This window comes from Lepus europaeus, chromosome 3 (assembly GCF_033115175.1).
Source record: "Lepus europaeus isolate LE1 chromosome 3, mLepTim1.pri, whole genome shotgun sequence".
In the NCBI taxonomy this organism is placed as follows: domain Eukaryota; kingdom Metazoa; phylum Chordata; class Mammalia; order Lagomorpha; family Leporidae; genus Lepus; species Lepus europaeus.
The window spans coordinates 163556243-163576746 of NC_084829.1; the positions used below are offsets into that span (position 1 = coordinate 163556243).

Here is a 20504-nt window from a genome sequence, read left to right on the forward strand (position 1 = left end):
GCCGCTGCACAAGGTGCCCCCAGCCTGCAGCGGGGAGCTGTGATGTAAGGGCTCTGAGCACCACCTGGGCATTGACCAGAGCCCACACTTTGTCCACCAGGGGCTGTCGGAGGGAAGAGAAAGAGGAGAGAAAGAGGAATGGAGGAACAAAGGGGGAGTGGAGTGAAGGCGAGATAAGCAAAGGGCAAGACAGGAGGACACAGAAATGAGAAAGGAAAAGGAAGGGCAGCGAAAGAGGCTGTGGTTGCTTGTTCCCTGCACTGTGGCTGGCAGAACACACGTCCATTCTGAGAGCCGTGTACTTCCTCAAGGCAGTAGGGAAAGTGAACCGTGTCCTGGGGCCAGAGTGGAGAGGGAGCCTGCTCAGAAGGAGGAGGGAACAGGCAATCCCCTGGAGGTACCTAGGCAGCAAGCACAATCCAGGTACGACCTGGGGGCAGACTCGTGCCCTTCTGAACCCTGCCCCCAGCACCAGGGCTCCGTCCACTGGACTGCAGCTAGGGTGGCCCTGCCCAGCCAGCCCAGCCAGCTTCACAAAGGACATCTCAGGAGGAGGTGGACACGCGATCTTCTAAATTTTTTTTTTTTTTTGACAGACAGTGAGAGGGAGAGACATAGAGAAAGATCTTCCTTCTGCTGGTTCACCCCCCAAATGGCTGCCACGGCTGGAGCTATGCCAATCCAAAGCCAGGAGCCAGGTGCATCTCCTGGTCTCCCATGGGGTGCTGGGCCCAAACACTTGGGCCATCCTCCACTGCACTCCCAGGCCACAGCAGAGAGCTGGACTGGAAGAGGAGCAACCGGGACTAGAACCCAGGGTGCCAGCACTGCAGGCAGAGGATTAACCAAGTGAGCCACGGCGCCGGCCCATGATCTTCTAAATGTTATGGTGTGCCGTGGTGTTTAACAGCACCTTCTTCAGGGAGTGTGCCCCCTGGGGAAGTCTTCCTCAGTGCTGGGCATCCTCACTGACTCATAAGAGCAATATAACCTGCTTGCCACCCTGTGTCCTTCTCACCGCTCTGATTTTATACATCCTTGTTGGGAGACTTAAATAATTTAGGGACAAAGCTGGAGATGTAAGAATGGATAAATGGGGCCGGCTCCTTGGCGTAGTGGATAAAGCTGCCACCTGCAGTGCCGACATCCCATATGGGCACTGGTTCAATTCCTGACTGTTCCACTTCCAATCCAGCTCTCTGCTGTAGCCTGGGAGGGGCAGTAGAAGATGGCCCAAGTCCTTGGGCCCCTGCACCCATGTGGGAGACTTGGAAAAGGCTCCTGTCTCCTGGCTTTGGATCTGCAGAACAGCTCCAGATGTTGTGGCCACCTGGGGAGTGAACCAGCAGATGGAGGACCTCCCTCTCTGCCTCTCTGTAATTCTGCCTTTCAAATAAATAAAATAAATCTTAAAAAAAAATGGATGAATGAAAAGAGGGATGTTTTGATTGATGAACAAAGAGTTTGCCAGCCAATCAAAATGGAGATAGAGTCCAGGAGGGGAAGAAGTGGAAGAGGCACCTGCAGTTTAAAGAGAGGACAAGAAATGACACCAGCACCAAACTGAGATATGTTATTTTCTAATTGACTTTGTGTGCCAGCCCAAAGAAATAACTCCCATGCATTTCATTGTGTAAGAAAATGCATATGTTTTCTCCCCAAAAAGTGGGGGGGGGGGTGTAGAGATAACAAAGGATTCCATGGGCACCACAAGAAGAGGCATTTAAAGAAAGAAGATAAAGTCAGAAATTCCTCTTAGAGCAACATAAGATAAAGATTTTTAAATGTCTGCAACAATTCTTGCTCCCGATGAAAGCAGTTTCCATGGAGAGGTGAAGCCGTATTACAATGGGGAATCAAAGGAGAGTGGAGGGGGAGAGCAAGTGCAGGCAACTCTCTCAAGAAATTTGGTTGTGAAGGGAAAAGTAGAGCTAGACTTGGGTCTCACGTGGGGTTTCAGCAGAGCATTTGCTGTAAGATGAAAAAGACCCATCCGTGTTTAAAACAAGAAAGATAGGACCTCCATGAATCTGAAGACACAGAGGAGAAGGGAGGTAATCTACTAGGGCAGGCCCCCAAGGGGGTGGCCAGACAGAGCCGCAAGAATTTGCCCAAAGTCGGGAGGGCCTCCCTGCACGCCTGGTAACGGGAGTGAAGAATAGAATGCGTGTTTCAGTTATGGCCTCAGCATTTTGGAAGGAGCCCATCCCCTGCCACTCCGTCATACACTCAGGACCTCCAAGAGTTTCCCTTTTGCTTTTTCCATTCTAATGAGAATCTTAAAGCATAGAAGGATGTGGCCTTCTCCATTCATAAAGGGCAGTGGAGGTATAGTCTTCTGGACATATAGATCCAAGTAAAATCATCTCTCGTTGTCCCCATTGTGCAAGCTGCCTCCCATGAAGAGACTTTATAGCCGCTAAAATATCCTTTGATCAAAAGGAGTTGGTCTTTGTGGCTAGAAAATTTTGGTCTCACGATTATGGTTCTGGGGACCAGCAGCACAGCGCAGTGGGTTAAACTGCTGCTATCGACGCCAGCATCCCGTGTCGCAGGGCTGGTTTGGGCCAGCTGATCCTCTTCCCATCCAGCTTCCTGCCAATGCACTTGGGAAGCATCAGATGATGGCCCAGTTCCTGCCACCCAAGTGAGAGGCCAGGATGGAGTTGCTGTCTCCTGGCTTTGTCCCAGGCCAAGTAACTGTGGCCATTTGGGGAATGAATCAGTAGATGGGAGATCTCTGTGTTGGGGTGTGTGTGTGTGTGTGCTGCTCTCACCCTTGCTCTGTCTCTCAAGTAAATAAATAAATTTAAAAAAGGATATGACTATATCTGCTTCCAGTTCCTCGGGGTCTTGCCCCCCAGGCCATCCATTTCACTGGCACCCTTTTCACAGGCAGAGAAACGATGCGCCTAGAACTCAGCACCTTGCCAGGGCCCAGCAGGAATGATCAGAAATGCTGTCCACCTCCTCTTATGCATTTCTCTCTACCAGATATTCATTCCACAAGGACTTAGCATCTATATTTTTAAAGTCTTATTTTTAATTTTTCAAAATTTCCATACTATCCTCCAAGGGAATCCTCAAAGTATAGTTTCCCTGTTAAACTGTGTCATTGGCTAGCCATTCTAGCCATTTATAATTTGTCTTGGGGTTTTATTGTTGTCAAATACCACTTGTAAGAGAAAAGCTTTGGGAAAACCTGGAAAACCTCTCTGCTTTTCCAAAGGTCACTTGTTATACATCAACACTTCAAACTGTGTGTGGGAAAAGGGGAGTAAAAGAGAAGTATATTGTGGTGCAAAAATCTTTGGAAATCCAAGCATAGTTTTTGTTTGCACATTTTCCACAAGCTTGTCTGAAGCTTGAGTGATATCCACACACTTGTTTTTCTGAAAATATCTGTGATGCTGCCGAAGTCAGAGCAGCAGTGGCTGTGAGATACTCTGGACCTGTGGTGGGACCACCACGTGGGGTCAAAGGCCAGTGTCAGGACTCAGTAGCCGAACAGTAGATCAGCTGTCTCCCTGCATTGTGCTAACGCAGCTCTGCTTTTCTTCCAACCAGAAGGCACTCTGACCTCCAAGTCGGGTTCCCGAAAACCACTGGGCTTCTCCATCCCATCCAGCGCCACGTGGAGCTGGCCCTCCTCTACACACTCCTCCGCCGCCGGGAGTGGTGATTTGCTTAGGGGGATCTGTGCTCTTTCTCTAGCTTCTCTCCTGTGGGAATCAGTCTCTGTGACAGGAAGAACTGCGCTGAGGCTCCCCCACGTGCACCCCAGCAGTGTCTGTCGCCTGACGAGCTGAAGGAGGCTCAGGCACACTATGGCAGGGAACCTCGTCTACCCTCCTAGCTCCAGCCGCCTAGTGGCATGACCATTACACGGTTCTGAGTCTGTCCACCTTCAGGTGAAGGAGGCGCCGTGAACAACCAAAAACACCTGCAGTAAAGACCGAGGGGTGGCGAGAGGACGTAGAACAAACCTGTGCCAAGGATTCGCTGATTCTCTTCACGAGCGTACTGAGTGGCTGACAGATTAGAAATAAAAGGTTTGTGAGATATATAATGTATAGACATTTCCTTTAGCTAGCATGAAGGTTTTCAGCAACCCTCTATATTAGTTGGTTGGTTGGTTGGTTGGTTGATAGATGGTTTTCTTTTAGGACAGCAGAAGAGAGATTGAGCCTCCATCTCTTTAATCCGACAACATAATTTTTGGTCATATTATTGTTTCATAAAATTATATTGAGATTCTATACATCTTGAATGGCAATAATTTTGTTTTCTTGATATATAGACTCTTCCATAAATTTCCATAGATCTGTTTTACCAAATGTTTTCTGTGTGAATATTTTCTACCAATATAATTTACTACGAATTAGGGAGAAAAATCTAACTCTGATTCATTTTTTCTCTGCTTAAACAAAACAAAAATGCTCAACTCTTGTTGACAATGAATATAAGGCCAACAGTAACATTCCAAGTACAATAATGTCCTTTTTAAGACAGAGTGGTCTCTGCCATCCAAGTTACTGTCTCCACATTCTGTTCTCATAAGATCGGTCGTGTGAAAACAAATACAATCGCCAAAAATGATGTAAGTGTGCGATCACAAATTAATACCTTATAACCCATTTTCTCCTGAAAACTCTTTATAGAAATTCTAACACAAGATGGCTTGCAGTATTGAGCTTAATAAGTTATTACCACATGTTATGCTCAGTATTCTCAGCCAAGTCATTAGGAAAAGATTGTAGTTGCCAGCTACCATTGTCCTGTTTGACATCAATGAGGAGACGCTTTATTTTTATTTCCAAGTGTTATTTATTCCTGTCACAAGACATATGCATTTTACTTGCAGCTCAAATCCCTGGGGCCTTTCATTGATCAGTGAAATAAAGAACATGCTGCAAGGAACATCTGTGGACGGTAGTCCTACCAAACCCTTTATGCAAAATTGAAATCATATTCCCTTCTTGGTTAACTGAAAAAGAAACACTTGATGATGATGTGGATTAACATCAGAATTAATTTTACTCTACAACCGAATGTACGATCAAAATTTCACATGAGTTATCCCATTACTTAAGAATGTATCATATTATATCTTAAATGAAATATTTTCCTATGTCAATAAACCCTTTCATGTGTAGTGGAATGGAATAAAACAGAGAGCAACAAAGAGTCTGTTTCAGCAGATGAGTTTTAGATACAATAAATAATTTAAAAAAATAAAAATAGCAAATAAGTCAATCCAACAGGTTCTAGAACTCACAACTCCCTTCTTGTATAGGGACAAATCTTGGTGCTAATCTGATTGAGTCTATAATTTAGAGCAGCGTGGTATTTGGGGAAGAATTTGAATTGCAGTGCAGAAAATAATTTGGATCATTTTAAGCAAAACAAACTCTGTGAAGTACGGGCACAATGAAGGGAAAGTGATTTGACAGATGCCCCTGCTGTCAAGGATCCCAGGCAGCCTTAACTATGTCCCGCACGGGCCTGTGAGCTGGCCGACTGCTGACCATGTCCCACACGGGCCTGTGAACCGGCCGACTGTTGACCGTGTCCCGCACGGGCATGTGAGCTGGCTGGCGTCTGGAGGTCTTGGACACAGAACACATCCAGCACCATCAGCGAGGACTTGCGTAGCCCTCGCTGTTACATTTTGAATAACTCCTCTCTGAGTCATATGGACTTCGATCTGAACTCTTCGCCACATACAGAAAGCTCAGAAAGGTGCCATCTCTCCTGTATTTCCATCAATCGCTCTTGCTTCTCTGTCCTTCATCCTCGAACGCTTCCACATCACTTTTCGTGTGTGATCACTGTTGCGCCTTCAGCTGTCTCTACAGATGAAAGTGAGTTTTGCGGAAGCAAAGCTGGTGTTATGTCCTGGTGGTCAGCCCTTGTCTATTTGCTTCCTAAATGAACTACAGAAAGCATTTCCAATTTCCGTCCCAAGGACCTTCACCTAAACCAATTAAACAAATGTATTCTGCTTCAGAATTCCCCTCATTGTTGAAGTGGGGCTAATAGTTTGGAGGAGCAAACAAGTAGTGTTGACAGATGGTTCTTCTAGCGTGCTAGTGGAAGACACTCTATCCAGACGTTGTTCCCCCTGTGTGACTGGTGCACTCCTGTTGGCACTCAATGATACTTCTGCCTCCTGAAGTGGATCTTCTTGTATTATCGTCTCATTAAGGCACTTCTCTGGTCTCTTGGCTTCAAGGATTCCCTTCAGTAGAGACCCCCACACCTCCTCTTCAAAGTTTGGTCCCTAGCCTCTCCCCAGAATGATGTCTGCAAGAGTTAGCTCTGTCAGAACTGCACCCAGGGGTCTCCAGTTGGACACCTCACTTCTTCTATGTACTAAAAGTCACTGTCTCCCCTACAGCTCCTGACATTACTAGATGATGTGGGCACAGCCAGCTGCTCACCAGCCCCCAATATTGCTCTCCTGCCCACCCCCCTACACACACACACACACACGTGTATGTGCTACAACCACAGCTGTGCATGCAAGCCAGTAAGTGCCAAAGTGGCTAAATTCAGGGCCAATGCTAGGCTTAGGTTTGGTAAACAGGCTGCTGTTGAGGGTGTTGGGCAGTGATGTGTGGGAGGAGGCAGAGGAAGAAGTGGTAACTCTAATCCCCTCCTCTTGAAGCCTCTATAAAATCTCTAATATTTAATGCTGGTGTTGTTGTTGAATTCTGAGATTCCGACTACAAGGGATCAACACAGTGCTTTTCTGTCAACAGTGTGTGGCGCGGCCCCAGGAAGTGCTCACCAGGATCACCTGTGACTCTGCCCGGGATGCCATGCTGACCCCTCCCTGGGGCAGGCCCGTTTCTCCTAACCTCCCAGCAGTCCGAATTGTCAGACTCCTCCCCCTAAACACCACTGTTCCTTGTTAGGTACATTACAGGTGCGGGGGCATCTTTAAAGCCAGGAAACCTAGAACTCTGCCATTCATCCAACAGCACTCTGCACAGTCCTCCTAGGGGGTGCTTGTGGGAGGGAAGACGCCAGGCCCCAGCCCAGGCCTCCTTTCTGACCCCAGGCTTGCCCACGCATGCTGGGTGACCTGCAGCAAGTTTCTTCCCTCTGGAAACTGGTGTGAGAACAGGTTTTATCTGTAGCTCGTAAGTCTGGGTCTTTTCCTTTTGTTCCTTCATCATGGAAGTATTCATGTTCCAGAAAAATTTCCCATGACATCTGTTTGAAATCTTATAAAAAAGAAAAACATTGAATTTTTCTCAGTATCTTCTAATCCTCTCAAAAGGCAACTTAAATCTGTCTATTTGATATATTATCTGCCAAACTTTCTTTAATTCTTAATGTAAATTATATAGAAATTTGATGTTTGATATTTTTAGGAATGTATTCTAGTGAAAGATGAGATTTTACATACTATGTAAAATTTCATTAACTCAGAGAGGAAAAAATGGCAAAAGCTATTATTGAGCCAATACACCACAAAAGTTTAATTTAAATTTATGATACGTTCTCATGAGGAGGGGTAGAGTCAGTAAAACTTCCAAGCGTTCACTTAATATATTTTCAACAAAGTCTCACTTTCTCTTCTTAAGACTTTATTAGATTTATACTTATAGAAAACCAGAGAAGGTGGCCAGTTAGACTACAAAAGAAAGTATTTATCTTCATGATGATTTCAACTTGTAACAGGTGTGCGTGATGGCCTGTGCCATGTGGGCGTGATGTAGACAAGGTATGCTGTGATGTCCTCCCTCACCTGGCTCCATGTTGAGAGGATGAGGCCTTGGAATGCTTGGGCCTGGGGCTAAGGGACAAGAAGGAAGTAGCCAGCCGCTGGAGAGGATGGGCAGTGAGGTCATCACCCCCAGAACGGATCGGATCTGGGGAAATGGCTGGGAGCCGCTGAGAAGCTTGATCTGGGTCAGAAATCAGAATTCAGGTGCTTGTTTACATCCTGTGGATCAGACAAAGCTAAGAGGCTGAATTCTGGAACCAGACGGAAGCCCATAGGCAGGATAAATTGGGTGCAAAATAGGTTAAGGGAGAAAACCAGGTGAGCCAGCGAGCAAGGAGTGAGGCCACAGGGACAGAAGAACGAAAACAAAGATCAGCCTAACGCAAAGCCCCACCCCATCAGGAATTCCGGACATTCATATCCTTTAGGAATGCATCTGGCAGGAAAGGAAAGGAAGAGGAAGGGGTGACTCAAAATCAGCAATGTCACTATCTAATTGGTTTCACCCAAGTTAAAAAGATTTTTTTAAACGGATGGTGTCAGCCCCACCACAGCTATAAAAAAAAAAAGGATCTTATCATTGATCTATAATTTGCGACTGTTTTCATCCACACAATAAAAGAAGCCAAGTCAGAAGTCAGAAAATTAAATTAGGTTCATTACAGCCAAAGATCTTTTCTCCTGCCCTGTGGGATCTGCTGAGTGGAAATTCTATTTTCCGTCTCCTTAGAGCATTTTTAGGTAAATGATAATCATCTGATGAATAGCACTAAAAGCTAATCACTAACAGATATATCAGCACCATCATTCTATTAATTAATGCCACTGGTGGTGTGTACATAACAAATGCACATTACCTAATAGGGCAGCATTGATTTTCCCCCCTCCACGCATTCCTTGGTGAAATTCAAATGCATTTCGGAAAGTGCCACTTGGTGACTTGTAGATTGTAATCATTTTAGCATTTCCTCTTGATTTATAGGACTCAATTTGGTTTTATGAAATGTCTTTTCTAATAAAAGACAGGGAGTAAGAGGCAGCATTTTCAGCATCAGGCACAGAAGTGTGATGTGACAATACCAAAATTTCCTGTGGTTTCGCAAACATCCACAAATAGGGAAAATTAGGACTGCTCATCCAATTTATCTTGGCCTTGATGGATTCAGCTAATAAAGTAGCTGGAGAAAACATAAGTGTGTACTGAGCTGCAACACCTGTAGAATACTTAATAGATTACAGATTGCGGAGTTACATCACTTATAGCAATGAGTGGTTTCAGGCTGCAAGCAAACAAAATTTTTTTTCATTTTACTTGAAGATATCTCCAGGTATTATAGGGAATTGTTTCTTTTGTGTCCAAATGAGTTCAGACCTAAACCAACATTTACCGGGGCTTCAACCATGAATTGCAAATTGCTGTTGAATTAAGCATTGTTTTACTGATGGTCTGAAAGCTATTGTCTTTTTCCCTGCTGACCCATTGCATACTTGCAAGTGGTGTGTGTGTGTGTGTGTGTGTTTCCAAACAGAACAGTATTTGTTTGCATCAATGAATGAACCCAAGGAGACCAAGTGGTCCTGACCTGGGTTTGACTTGCTTGGCTGCCCAGGTGTTGGTCCAGGAGCCTCAGGTCTGTTAGGTATTCCAGGTTGGTGCCATTGAGTGCGTCGGGGAGCCTGGGCTCCCTGCTGGCTGCTGCTGACCCTGGCACCCACAGTCACTGCGAGCATGGGGCACAGGGCACCTCGCAGACCCCTCTGGCATGCCCACACCCACAACCACTCTTCAGGCTCATTTTCTAGGTTTCTTTTTAAGCTCTCCAGTCTGTGTGTGTCAGGAGATGTAGGCCTTTCCTCTTCAAGTCTGCAGAGTTGGAATCTGTACAGATGTATGCACTCTCACATGTACACGTAAGCACTCTCACATGTACATGCATGTACTCTCACATGTACATGTATGTACACATGCATGCTGGCAGTGAGGACTGCAGGGAGTGTGGTACAGCCTCCCCTGTTCTCCCCTCTGCCCATCCCCTGCTAACCCACCCCATGGTCTCCTCCCCAACCTATTCCTGCACCCGTATTTCCTCTAAATAACCAAAAGTGCTTAGAGACCAAGAAGACTTGAGTCAAACCCTGAAATGCTAGCTTGACTGAAATTCTGTTCCATCTCATTTAGAAGGTAAACAACCATCTTCCTTGTTGACCTTTTTTGAGCCACCCACAGCCATTATTGTGGGTCCCCAAGGCCCAGCTGCTGGACTGCCTCCCCCTGGGGCTCAGCAGGGGCTGTGACTAGTGAGATCTGTCCAGAAGCCAGAAGCCTCTGTAGCCCACGGCAAGCAGAGGCTGAGCAGGCACCTGCTAAGGAGTGAAAGTGTCTGAGTTTCCACTGACTCGGAGGCTTGTTCTGTAGCGCCTTGGCTACTCTGTGTGTTTGTTAAGTAACTCACAAAGATGAATGCTGTTAGCACCATGTGTGACTGTATTTCAAACAAAACCCAAGTGTCCTAATCTGGCGTATGTTCTCCATTTCATTTTCTATAAGAACAGGATAGGGCAGTTCATTTAATGCCACTGATTTAAATCATTATCAATGAGGGGCTTTTTTTCCCTCCATAAAAGATCTCTTGCTTAATTTTTCTGTTGCATTGAGTTTGAGTAGAGCTGAGTTATGAATTTATCTATATGAGGTTGCCCAAGAGTCTCTCCTTGAATCATCTACTATCTTCTGTTGTATTGGGCCGAGGAGACCTAAAACGTGTACTTTCTGTGCCCATTTTAGACATTGATAACACACTGCAAAGCCCTACTATTGTTCTGATAATTTAGGGTTCCCTCTGTCCCAGGAATAAGCTTCGTCCGAGTGTCATGTGCTTCCATTTACAAAAGAAATTCCCTGTTGTTTATGGTCTGTGTTTTGGAGAAGAATGCCGGGCACTGACTATATTTCATCCCACAAGGCCCCATCTGATCACTTCAAGAGCTTGTGAGGCTGAATCCAAACCCTGGAAATTAGAAGCCCAACAGACTATTGAAGCTTTAAGTATCTAATTTGGAACTCCGTGAAATAGTGCTTCATTTTGCAACACATCTATGCTCCAAAGGTACCAACTCATTCAGTTGCCAAACTAATTCTTCACTTTGATGTACTCTTTTGGGAGAATAAAAGTGAACAGTCCTAAAATGAAAGTGTTTTTCAAACAATAATGGTGCCAGAACGTGAGATTCTTAACATGAGCAAACAAAGTATTTCAGCCACCAAACAATCACAGAGCTATAAAAAATTGCTGAGGCTTTAATAGAGGAAAATAAATTGTCCGTTCTGTTGCTCTTTTTAGTAACCCAACCAGGAAGAAGTTAACCCCCGCCCCATATTAGAAGGGCGGGAAGCCGGGACTTCTTCCTTCCCTCTCTCCTGTTTTCTACCATCATTGCTTTTAAAAACCTGATCTTTATTTGAACTCAACTTATATTTCCCTAACAAAACTCTCTAACACATAACTATTTCAGACAACTCATCATTTATAATTAATTCTACACTAAGTGATACAGGGAGTTATCTGTGTTACTTTTTACCTGAGGATGCTCTCTACCTACATTTAGTGATAGATTATGATGGGTTTATCTTTTAAAGACTTCTTTGGGGAATGCTCTTTAGCTTCGGTAAATTCCATAAACCGTTTCTGTAGGCTGTCAATTCTGTAAACTATGGCTTTTTCAGAAGCATACATTTCTGCCTGAATTATAATTATTGCCTAAAGCTAGATATAATTTAGCAGATTATCAGACTGGGCACACTCTTAATATTCATCAGAAAGGATCCTCACTAAGTGTGACTTTGTTCACTCCAAAAAAAAAATCAAAAATAGAGTCCTCTCAGGTCGGGCATCTCCAGGACCCGTTGGGAAGCCACACATCAGCACAGTTCATTGCAGGGTCAGCCATTGAAGAGAGGAGAGCCCGTGTCAGAGCTAGTAGAGCTCTACCCTCGGACTGCTCCTGGCCTGAGCCTGTCTTTGTTCCCTCTGCTCCTTCATCCCGTCTCGGTTTTCAGCACAGAGGACTCCCACGTTGGACACACGGACACCGCACCTGCTCTGCCCTCTGCTCTGGTCGTCCTCCTCAGCCCTGCACCCTCCTAACCAGCCACTGCGCTGGGTGCCCTGCAGGCCTCTCACACGGAGGGCGCTCAGTAAGAGCTCTTCACATGGCCCCTTCTTGGGATCTTCTGCCCCAGCCCGGTCTTCCCCATCTAGGTGAATGGGGCTACAGTCCACCTTACCAGTCACGGCAGTGTCAGCCTGCAGTCGGCATTTCCTTCGCTGAGCCCGCCGTCTCAGTTCTACAGCGACAAGGCAGTGTCTACCCCATCCTCTCCATACATCTGGCCGCCTTCAGGGCTGCCCCTCTGGCCACTCACCTGCTTCCCCGCACTCCTCTCTGCATTCAGCAGCCCAGATGGGCTGAAAGTTCCCTGAGGCTCATTTCAGCATCTTCACCAACCCATACAGGACCGGCCAGCATCTGCCCTTACCTAGCTCTGGGCCTGCATCTCCTCCCTTGCAAATTGGTGTCTTCCAGTTCCACCAGACACTGGGGCAGTCCTCAAGTCCAGCCTTCTCCTCCTGCCTGGGGACCTCAGCACTTGCTCTCCCCTCCCCCTGGAACATTGTTGCCCTGGCGTTTTGCAGGACTCCTGTTTCTTCTTGGTCAGACTGCTGCTCTCATGCTGCCTTGACCTGGGTCTGTCTCAGAACAGGGACTCAAACCCATAGGCACACCTGCATAACACTTAGAGCCATCCGAAATATATCATGCTTGCATAGCTGCTTGCCTGGTGATTGTAGCATTCAGCCACTGGACAGGCAGCATGGTGACAAGAGGGGCTCAGGGACCCCATCTTGCTGGGTGTTGGATTCCTCCTCCCTAGGAGGTGCTCAATAAACGATTACGTGACCTCAGAAGCCACTACTTATAGGAGGATTTTCTCATCCCTCACTCACCATGTACACATTTTTGTTTTCTACCTCTTATCATAAAGAATTTGGAACAGCTTTGACCAAAAACATATTCAGTAAAAGTAAAAACCAGAAACCTGGCACCAAAGGAAAAAAAATACAGGATTAAAAAAATAAAAAAGAAAGGAAGTGTAAGATTGGCGATTCCAACGTTATCAGTGGGAGAGAGGGAAGTGGGAAGCATGCTGTGTGTGGCTTTTCCTAAGATTAAACTGCCAATGAAAGCCTGCAAGTGAGCGCCCCCACAGCAAGGGCCGCGTCCTGTGCCCTCAGCCCCGATGGTGCAGCACAGGCAGCGGTCCCTGCTTTAATAATGGCCAAGAGCCCAAATTAAAATGCAGCATAATGAGCGGGAGTCACGAAGGGGCTGAGTGACTATGCTCCAGGAGTTCAGTGTTCTGCTAGCCTTACTGGATTCCAGAAATGGCTTTCATTCTGGAAAACCAAGCTAATAGCATAGTCAGCATTGTTTATTGCTAAGAATTAAGATAATTTCAGGAACTCAGTGAAAATACTGCATTAAGGGGGTGCTGGTGTGAAATATGTGCGCACCCACATTATTCTAGCTGCAGAAAACCTGCCTGGGTGCGTGTTGCCGCCCACCACCGCGTCCCTGGGGAGCGCTCATCATTTGCATCCTGTAAAGTCTCCCTGCATGTTTCGTATTCCCTATCAAAGCTTAAACCTGGTGCACTTTTTCCTTTTGAATCTTCCGTTTCTGCTCTTCATTAAGGATTTATCTCCAGCCCTAGTTTACTTACTTGTAAAATAAAAAATAGGAGTCATCATTGAGACTAGGAAGAAATAGCAAGAACTGTAACGTACTTTTGATCACCCACTTTATCTTCTGAAAATTAAAATGCCAAGTTATTGCCATCGTGGACATTCCGTCACATATATCTTGTGAAATGTTAAGAGCTGACACAGAGCTGAGCGGAGATCTGTTTCTAACAACACTGAGTGTTCCTTCTACGACAGTCTGATCAGGTCCCATGCGCACTCTCTGTTTAAAAGCATTATTTTGAAGCACTTCTGGAAAGTCCTCTTTGAGGTCAAAGTTGTGGTCATTTCAATTAGAAACACTCCCCCAGCTCCCCATCCAATCAGATCCAGGAGAATCTCTCGTGAATGTCATCAGTTTTTCCCGTAAAATCGGTTTCTGCTTTACTTGTTAAAACCAGGGTCCTTTGAAAGACCCACCCCCATGATATTGGCGGGGTGGAATCGCATTCCAGTGCTTACATAGCACACCCTGTCTCCTTCCAGGACACCACAGAAGTCCTGGTAAATCCAAAGGCCACTTTGACTGTGTTGCCAAATGGTCTCCAAGATAAAGCCATGTCCACGCCTCTCAGAACGGCAACTGGTGCTGGCGACATTTCTCACTGCTTAGCAAGAGGCAGAGATAATGGAAGGCCAGGGCCACACGGTGCCAGGCAGAGAAGGTTGTGAATGCTGCATGGATGGGGTGAGGAGACTGTCACGATCATGTGCCCCACAAGAAAAATATTCCCCTTTCTGTTCCATTCAGCTGTCATGAGAACCAGAGAGTGCACTAGTAAGTGCCATTGTTCGTAGAATTCCTTGTGGTTCGCAGCCAGATGACCGTCCTTTACTGAAAAGCTTATTGTGTCGGGCTCACTCAGCACCCTTTCAGGACACCTACTGTTGTTGTTGTTGTTGAAGTTTTTCTAACGTGCAAAAAAAAAAAAAAAAAAAGCGTTGTCATGCTACCACAATCTTCGGTTATTTTGATATTTGCTACACTAATAGAAGTATTCGCCCACAATGTAAGCACTGCTCCAAGAAGCAGGACACTCTCCTTGAACGCTTCTCTGAAAGACAGGCTGCTGCAGCAGTCGCTGAGCCCCGTCCCAAAAACTCCTGAATTCTACAGAAGCCCCCATCTCACCCCAAATTCCATGACTTCTGACAACCCCTAGGTTCTCCAACAACCTTGAGAGAGTAGCGACAAGTACTCAGTCATAGGAAAAATGCCTGAATATCTGTTGCTAAAACCACCTGTCTTGTTCATAAAGAGACCAATTACACGTTGTTCTCGATTTTCACTTAAGAGTGTTCTTTTAGCCACAAAAGAATGAGAAATACATTTCGATAATGACCAATGGCCTATACACTGAACCAGGGTCCACTCAAAGTCTCTGGGCCATATATAATTTTGCCTGTAGAATGGAAATTGCCTTTAAATTCAAATTTCTCATTGTTTTCCAACATCATGTACGTGACATGGCCAATAGTTTCAACAACAGTCTTTCACAAAGAGATTTTCACGTTTTAAAAATCCATGTGCCCATTCTCCACCACACAGCATCAAACCTGATTGTTCTGTTTATTTGGCACCAAAATAGCTCACAGGAGTTGTGACCGGAAAGCTCACACAGTGATGCGGCTGTGGGTGTGCAACCTTCGAAAGGAAACTCCTGATGGGCCAACAAGGGAGCGAGCCCTCCCCTCGTCCCGGGCACGCCGCGGCACATCTGCCTTCCCGGGTCTGAGCAAGTGACTAAGTTCTGTGGGTCCGAGTGGTCTCCGCGCGCTGTGGACAGGGCACCGAGTGGCAGGCTGTGCACACGTGTCCGTGGCCTGTGGGCGCCAGAAGCTGACTGAAGTCCGAGCGTGGTCAGGAGCACAGGGGCCCAGCCCCTCACTGCAGACTGACCTGAGTCAGGAGGGCCGTTGGGTACACTGAGGCGTCTCCTCTCAGGAGGGAAGTTGCCAGCTGTCTGGTCTGAGGGCTGCTGGTCCCAGGGCCTCTCAGATGCCAGGCTCCTTCCCCCAGTGTGGCAAGGCCTGAGCACATCACCCAGGACCAGCGCTTGCTTGGGCCCCGGCAGCGCGATTCCAAGCAATCATCACACAGGCACCACACGTCTGATCATGGCATTGTCCATGAGTTAGGCCATTTTGTGTCCGATAATCATAAATCCCTCTACTTTGTACGATTAAATGAGAGCTTAAATAAAGCTTAAATGCTAGATCAAATGAAGCAACACCAAAGTCTGATAAATAAGAACAGAGAAACAGCCAAACAACAGACTGCCCACTGAACAGCTCCACCAAATTGTGCCGTAAGATTGAATTTGCATCATAACCACAGAAAAATAGGAAGTAAAAGATAGGTTTTTGTTGCTGTGGTCGTGCACTGATTGCCTGGTAACGAGACGGACGCAACAATGCTGGGCTACAGATTAATCAGCAGCTGAAACCTCAGGGGTCTGGTGCCCGGCGAAGGCTGCTCTGTACTTTGCGGCCCTCTGCGGCCTGGCCTTTACGCTGGGAGCAGCATTGCATTTTACTGCTCTCTAAAACCCTGCAGACTGGAAGAGAACTGGGGTAACGAAGGCTTTACTGGAAACCATCCGCTGAGAAAACCTCCGTGACCCCAGGAATCCCGACACCCCGGTATTGCAGTGGCTCCTACACAGGCTCACCGTCAGTCCAGCAAAACCACGGGCAGATGAAGTAGGTGGGATGTTTGCTTCCTGTGGGTCCTCCTTTTGTACAGAAATCCCGGGGGTGCTCAGAGGGCTTTCATTGCTCTGCCCAGCCTTCTGCTGCTTGGGCCCTGGTGGACCGGGGGCCTGTGAGGGCCTCCGCTGCCAGTCTGTTCTACACGACCGGGCTCGGGAACTCCACAGGGGCCATTCAGGCGCCGAATGCCGGTGACAGCTGGTTACTGGCATGTGCCACGCAGTATGAATACCGTGGCACTGGGATTGCTGGGACATCTGAGCTGTCATTGGTGTGATCACACTTAAGGGCTACCTAGAAGGCACTGCCATGTGAGTTGAGGCCTTTGCAAGTTACTGAGTGACCTTGGATAAATATTATTATTCCTGAGATGGAATAATAACACTATTAGCTCTCGCTGTTGTTTAATTATGATTAAGGCAGCATATTGAGGCATATTCTGGAGGTAACCCAGCACGGCAGTGTCTGTCTGCAGCCCAGCCTCCCTCACCGGCGTGATGATGTGTTGCTCCTCACCCGTCTCCTCCCGTCCACAAAGTGCTCCCACGGGCACTTCCCCACTTGCCCTGAGCCAGGCGTACTCCATCCCGGAGCTCAGAGAGACCGAGCAGCCTCCAGTGCAATGCAGGCCCTGCCACCATCACCAGCAAGCACTGTGGGGGGGGGGGGACATCCCAGCAGCACGCATGATGACAAGCATGTGCCAGTGTTCACTCCCGGGGCATTGATCCCTGGACAAGGCACACAGAGGCCCTGCCTTCATGGAGTTTGGGGAGGGTGAGTGAGGGAACCGTGAACATGCAGGTGATCTCAGGGGGCCGGCATGGTCCTGGGGAGTGACGGGGGCTGGGTGGGACTCTAAGGAGCTGATACTTGAGGTGCTGCGTGCTGAGTGGTGGAAAGAACTCAGCCTCGGGTGGGTGCAGAGGGGACAGCGTCCCGGGCCGAGGACTCACCAGGAGAAGGCCTGGGCACGAACCAGCAGGCCCTGAGGGAAAGCAAGAGAGCAGAGGGCCAGTGTGTGAGCACATTCAGGATTGGAGAAGACAGGAGGGGAAGTGGGGGTTCAGAGAGAAGAGCAGGGGGTGTCTTTGGGGATATCGAGTCCTCCCCAGGTGTGTTGGATGTGTGAGTCAGGATCCCAGGCTCAGCGCAAGGCAGGACCTTGAGAAAATCAGCCTGCAGATTTCACCCACACTCAAGAGGTCTGGGCCTCACAAAATGTATTAAACTCAGATGAACCTGGGGTCCTAGTGATGTATCTGATCATTTTATTTAAAGCTCCAAGTACCCTGGAGAAACTTCATGTGCTAGCATTACATCAGTAATAATTATAAGCAAATATCCTTCAGTAAAGAAATTCCCTTAATAAATAAGAAAATAAATACCCTTTCTGTGTCTCATGGAAGAGCGAGCAACAGACAAGGAGATACGAGATGTTGGTAGTCACGAACAAATCATTGCAGGTGTCACATTAGGGCAGGGAAGTGGGGCTGGGGAGCGGGAGGAGGAGAGGCTGGCCAGCGTGGAGGGGAGCTGGAAGCAGCCACGGTTGGCAGTGATGGACCCTCCTGCCTCCAGGCCACGGTGCCCCAGGCCAGCATGTGGTGGCCAGGTGTCCACCCGGCTGGGCCTCTGGGGAAAGTGGTCAAGGGTACAGAGCTGAGGTGAAAAGACATCCCGCTGAGATCATCCAAGGAGAGGTCAGGTGCTGCCTGCCGTCTCTCTGGGTGCCCTGTCTCTGGGTGCCCTGGCCCACAGCAGGTGGGCTCAGACCTGCTCCAGGAAGTCTTGGGATTGAGAGACCCACCCCCTCACCACTCCACAGGGGAAGAGACCAAACGCAGATGTACATGGCTAACGCATGGCCAAGCTGCAGTAAAGGCCCAGGCCTCTAGTATACACCCCAGAGCATAGAGCAGGTGCACTTCTCCTCAGAGAGGCCAAGGCTTAGCTTTAGGGTCTCCAGATAAACACTGACGACCAGAAACACGTAAATATGGAGGCATTTCTGTAATGCCTTTCCTAGATGAGCTGTATTGTTTTCCTCAAAGCAGCTCTGGTCTGGTTCTCCAGGAACTAGGAGGCGTGGGGAATGGCTGCCCTGTGCTGGAACCTTGCCCCCCTTGCAACAGCCACCTACAAAGCCAGCCAACAGTAAGGCCAGTATGGAAGGGAGCAGGTGCCCTGGGAGGACCCTCCAGGCCTGCTGCTTGCCATCAGTGATGGGAGTGGCCATTGGTCACGCTGCAGATTTTTCCAGAACTTCATTTTTTTTCCTAAATAAATCGTACTGCACATATTTGACGGTACAACCTGACGTATGAGGTACTTACAGATAGTGAATGATTCCCATAGGGAAGCTGATGAACGTCTATCATCTGGCAAGCTCCTCCTGGTGTGTGTGACAAGGGCAGCTGACAGCTACTTAGGTAACAACAATCCCTAGCACAGTGCAGTCTCATGTTCCAATCAGATCTCGGGACGTGTGCACCCCACAGATCCACGTGGTTTCCCACGACACCCCCTCGCCCTTTCTCCCCGCCCCCGGTAACCTCTGTTTTATTCTGCATCTCTGTGTACCTGAACTCCGTGGTTTGTTTTAAAGGCCACATGTACGCGAGGCCGTGTGGCACTTTGCTTTCTGTGCCTGGCGTGGGTCACTCAGCACGGTGCTCCCAGGGCCTGTGGCGAGGGTGGCTCTCCGTTCCCCGTGCCACCGTCTTTACCCCCTCACCCATCAACATGCACCTCGGCTGTCTCCATCACTTGGTTGCCATGACTAATGCAGCACTGAACACGGAGCACAGATGGGTCCCTGAGGTGCTGGTTCTGTTCCCTTCAGCTGTGTGGCCAAGCGAGCGGGTGCTGGGCACCCACTGGCCCCATTCCCAGTCTCTGCAGGAGCCTCCACGCTGTCTTCCACGATGGCTACCCCAGTCTGCATTTTCACAACTTCCAGTGAGTGGACCTTGTAAATTCTTTATCCAAAGTCCCACTCTTTCTCTCTTAAGTTTCTGTTTAAAGGAAAAAAAAATCAGTTGACTTGGAGTTGAATAGCGATTTATCACCAAATGTGCCAAAGTCAAAGCGTGTGAGAATTACTTAGATCAAATTAATTTCTCATAAATCAGCATGAAAGAGAATAGGATTGGAAGGACCTGTTTGTGCAGTGGAGATAAGCCTGGTAGATTCTGTTACTGTTATCTTCCTGCTCCTAACGTTTAGCTTACAAAAGATGAACCAGATGCTCTATCGTTCACATCTCAACTCATTCATGGCCTAAGGGCAGCTCCCCAGCGCTTTCCCCACTCACACAGACAGGAGAGCAGATGATTGGGAAGGGGTCTGGTTCCCTCTAGAACCAAGAACCAAGTCTTAGTGTGTAGCTACCCTGTTATCATCCCTGGCAGGCTCCTGAAACAGCCTGGCTCACAGAGAAAATCGCGGGAGAGCTTTGAAGTGAGAGGCGAGTGGATCGCGGCAGAGAATTGTGTCCAGGGGGTCTGTGTATGTCCTAGGATGTGGTTTTTAATGCCTGTGTGGGTGTGTGCATGGTGTAGTGTTCTGCCTACCTGTGTACATGTGCAGAGTTTAGCGTTTGCTTGTCTACCTGTCTGTGGGTATCTGCAGGGTTTAGCATCTGTGTGTCTGTGCACCATGCAGTGTGTGTTTCTGGGTCTGTGTGTCTGTGTACATCTGGGGTGTGTATTTCTTCTCCATTACTGGTTTGGCCTATTCAGATTTCAAAAGCTGCAAAGAAATAAGATACTAAAGAAGTCAGAAAATGTGAAAAATAGATGAGCTCCTGTGGTATTTCTAAGAAATATAATTCTATTAACAAAATTAAATTGGTTGGAATCCAAAAGCCTTTTAAAGTTCCAGAAAAAGTGACATTTGTTGAAGTTTGAGAACAAATGTCAAGCATCCATGTAGAATTGGAGGACTTCAGGGGCGAGAGGGAAACGGGGAAACGAGAGCTCATCCCTCCAAACGCTCTCCATCTCCGGCCCCGCCTACTGGCCCTCTACCTGCAGACAATATTACCAGTGCCAGCCTAGCCACAGAAAAGATGGCATTGCACAAGATGTCTTCCTTACCAGGTGCCTTCCTAATGTCACTGGTAGTGCATCATTCTTTGAGCAAATACATTTCTTGGTTGGACAAATGGAAGTGCCCTCCCCACCCCCCACCCCCCAGTAGCCTAGCAAGAGCTGTGTGCAGCCACACAGAAGTTTGAGCTCTGAGGAGGA

At 47.6% G+C, this 20504-nt stretch overlaps 1 protein-coding gene across 2 annotated transcripts in view; it reads left to right on the forward strand.

Annotated features, from left to right (window-relative positions):
* Positions 1-20504, forward strand: part of PACRG (parkin coregulated) — a 589968-nt gene that overhangs the window by 523439 nt on the left and 46025 nt on the right. The window contains exon 7 of one of the 2 annotated variants that reach the window (XM_062187779.1): positions 6251-6279. The exons of the other annotated variant lie outside the window; for it this stretch is intronic. Coding sequence (XP_062043763.1) covers positions 6251-6279 — 29 coding nt within the window. The remainder of the gene's footprint in view (positions 1-6250; positions 6280-20504) is intronic. 2 annotated transcript variants of the gene reach the window in all.